Below are 2,668 nucleotides of genomic sequence, written 5' to 3'. Positions count from 1 at the left end.
TGTGCGCCTGTGCATGCAGCAGCGTGCCAGGGTGGCTCCGTGGCTGGTGGGGAGTCTGCTGCAATCCTTCTGCGATAGCAGAGCTGGCCCTCGCATGGTCTAGGAATAGACATCCCCCAATACTCCGTTCTCCCAGTCCTCCGTCCTGTGCAAGGCTGTTCGTTGATTGAATTTGCTGCTGCATTGCGATCCCTCCGCGTAATTTGAGCAAACACTGTAAATTAGTGTGCATTCAGGCCCGTTTGGTTGGGTAGTACAAAACACTGTAGCTCATTTTGACCAATAATTAGAAGTACTAAATAAAAATATTTTACAAAACTAACTCCACAGCCACTGCGCTACTTCGCGAGACGAATTTAATGAGACCTTTGACCGCATGATTAGAGATAATTACTGTAGCATTAGTATAGCCAATCATGGATTAATTACCATCATTAGATTCGTCACGAAAAGTTACACACATCCGTGAAATTTTTTTATAAATAACCTTCATTTAGTGGCTCATACATTGAAGATTCTTTTCCAAGCACGTTTTGTGCTACGCATCCAAACGGGCCTCAGATCCTATTTTTCCTGATAGTTTCAGGACATATTCTCCCGTTGCAGAACAGCAATGTGCCCTTAGGGTCTTGTCTTTCTGCATTCCCTGAATGAAATATTCAGACTTCCAACACCTCCCCTAAAGTCTGAAACTCTGAATATTTTCCAACTATTTTTTATTATTAGAAAACTGTGGAGGCTAATCTGACTGGTAAGTTTTTTTTTGAGATTAATCTGACTGGTAAGTGGTAGCAACTGTTTTCTACGAGAACCTGATGGGCCGCGTTCGCAACGAGCCGGAAGAGCCCAGCTCGGGTGGGTACGCAAGCCCAGCACGCAGCGGCGCTTGCGGATAGATAAGGCCTGCGGCGGCACGCCCGGTCTCCGCGCTCGCTCGCTCGCTCACACTCGGCTTCCCCGCCCTTATCCTGAGGCCAGCCAGCACCCGGTCGTTCCGTGCGCCACCACCGCAGGTCGCCACAAACCCCGTGCTCGATCAGCCGCGGCGCAGGCAGGATGGTCAGCGAGCAAGCGCCGGCGGCGGAGGTGGAGAAGACCGAGGCAGCGGCGCCCGCGGAGAGCGAGGAGCCCAAGGCAGAGCAGCAGGCGGCGGACGAGGCGCCGGTCGTCGAGGACGTCAAGGAGGACGAGGACGATGACGATGAAGACGACGACGACGACGACGACGCTGATGAAGGTACCATGTTTTTTTTATCATGTCGAGATCGATTGGCCTCTGTTCGTTGATTTTGTCTCCACCGACTCGAGTGGAATCTTCTCTGCTCTTCTGGTACTGACAGCAGCATGCCACAGTCTGAATTGTTTGAATTGCCTCGAGTTATATATAGATTATTAGGGATTAGCATTGCCAGATGGGGAATCTGACCTGCAGTATCTGTTGTTAGGTGAGCTCGGTGCAGGGGCAACCGTGGGCTCCAGGCAGAGCCGGAGCGAGAAGAAGAGCCGCAAGGCCATGATGAAGCTCGGAATGAAACCCGTCACCGGCGTCAGCAGGATAACCATCAAAAGAGCCAAGAACGTACTTTTCTCCTCCAGTCCTCCTTGATTTCCTTCCTAGCTACTCTTTGGTTACTGAGTGACAGCTGTTCTTGTTCTTTGCTCCAGATACTGTTCGTGGTGTCCAAGCCTGACGTTTTCAAGAGCCCGACGTCGGAGACGTACGTGATATTCGGCGAGGCCAAGATAGAGGACCTGAGCTCGCAGCTGCAGGCCCAGGCCGCGCAGCAGTTCAGGATGCAGGACCTCAGCAAGGCGATGGCCAAGCAGGACGCGGCGGCAGCGGCGCCGGCCGACGAGGAAGAGGAGGTGGACGAGACCGGGATAGAGCCCCGCGACATCGACCTCGTCATGACGCAGGCCAGCGTGTCGCGGGCAAAGGCCGTCAAGTCTCTCAAGGCGCACGACGGCGACATCGTCAGCGCCATCATGGAGCTCACGGCCTAGACCACCGACCCGAGATGTTTTCATTTTGGGGATTCGCAATAAGATGTTTTCATTGTTCACCTTCATTATGGACGTTGCATCATGTCAGTTTCCAGATTAGTGTCATCTTCATCAAGTTGTTATTCGAATTATCACTTCAGTATCTTTCTAGAAGAGTGTCGGGTACCATGATTAGAGGCACCCAAATCAGGGGACTAAAATCGCTCTAAAAACGCAAACACATGTTGAGCAACCGGGCCCACGAAGGCCTACAGGCTCCTTCCAATCTAGAAGAAAGGAAAGGACTAAAAAAACCCAACATGCGGCCCACGTACGCAGTGCGGCCCATCCGCACCACCCCCGGACCCGCGGGGTGATTTCCGCCTCGCTCGAGGGCTCCCCGCCGAAGTCCTCGACCGCGCCCCGCGCCTCCGCCTCGCTCGAGGGTAGTGAGCCCACCCTCGGGGAGGCGGATCGTCTCCGCCTCGCTCGAGGCCACCCCTCGACGGAAGGGACAAACGGCCCTTCCACTCACCCGCCCGCCGTACGGAGGCATTAATGCCAACCACTCCCCCACAGCGCCCGGGTCAGACGGCGTCAGGCCGCCATTCCCCACAGTGGCTGGGACCGGAGTCTCGTCCGCCAACTCCGGTCACTGCTCCGCCATTCCGGACGCTGTGACGAC

At 54.5% G+C, this 2,668-nt stretch overlaps 1 protein-coding gene across 1 annotated transcript; it reads left to right on the top strand.

The window, feature by feature from the left end:
• Nucleotides 1-921: 921 nt before the first annotated feature.
• Nucleotides 922-2,146, top strand: LOC120647520 (nascent polypeptide-associated complex subunit alpha-like protein 1). The gene is made up of 3 exons (XM_039924341.1): nucleotides 922-1,237; nucleotides 1,446-1,579; nucleotides 1,666-2,146. Exons 1-3 carry the CDS (start codon nucleotides 1,057-1,059, stop codon nucleotides 2,002-2,004), a joined length of 654 nt encoding a protein of 217 aa, XP_039780275.1. The 5' UTR covers nucleotides 922-1,056; the 3' UTR covers nucleotides 2,005-2,146.
• The last annotated feature ends 522 nt before the right edge of the window (nucleotides 2,147-2,668 follow it).

Source organism: Panicum virgatum, chromosome 9K, assembly GCF_016808335.1.
Source record: "Panicum virgatum strain AP13 chromosome 9K, P.virgatum_v5, whole genome shotgun sequence".
NCBI lineage: Eukaryota > Viridiplantae > Streptophyta > Magnoliopsida > Poales > Poaceae > Panicum > Panicum virgatum.
The sequence above is the reverse complement of the archived record's forward strand: the minus strand, read 5'-3'. Positions and strand labels throughout refer to the sequence as shown.

What these genes read in the sequence shown, in the direction of transcription:
- LOC120647520 (XM_039924341.1), top strand. Translation starts at nt 1,057, where the DNA reads ATGGTCAGCGAGCAAGCGCCGGCGGCGGAGGTGGAGAAGACCGAGGCA. An exon ending in CGACGACGACGCTGATGAAG is followed by an intron (nt 1,238 to 1,445) that starts GTACCATGTTTT and finishes ATCTGTTGTTAG; the next exon opens with GTGAGCTCGGTGCAGGGGCA. An exon ending in CCATCAAAAGAGCCAAGAAC is followed by an intron (nt 1,580 to 1,665) that starts GTACTTTTCTCC and finishes TCTTTGCTCCAG; the next exon opens with ATACTGTTCGTGGTGTCCAA.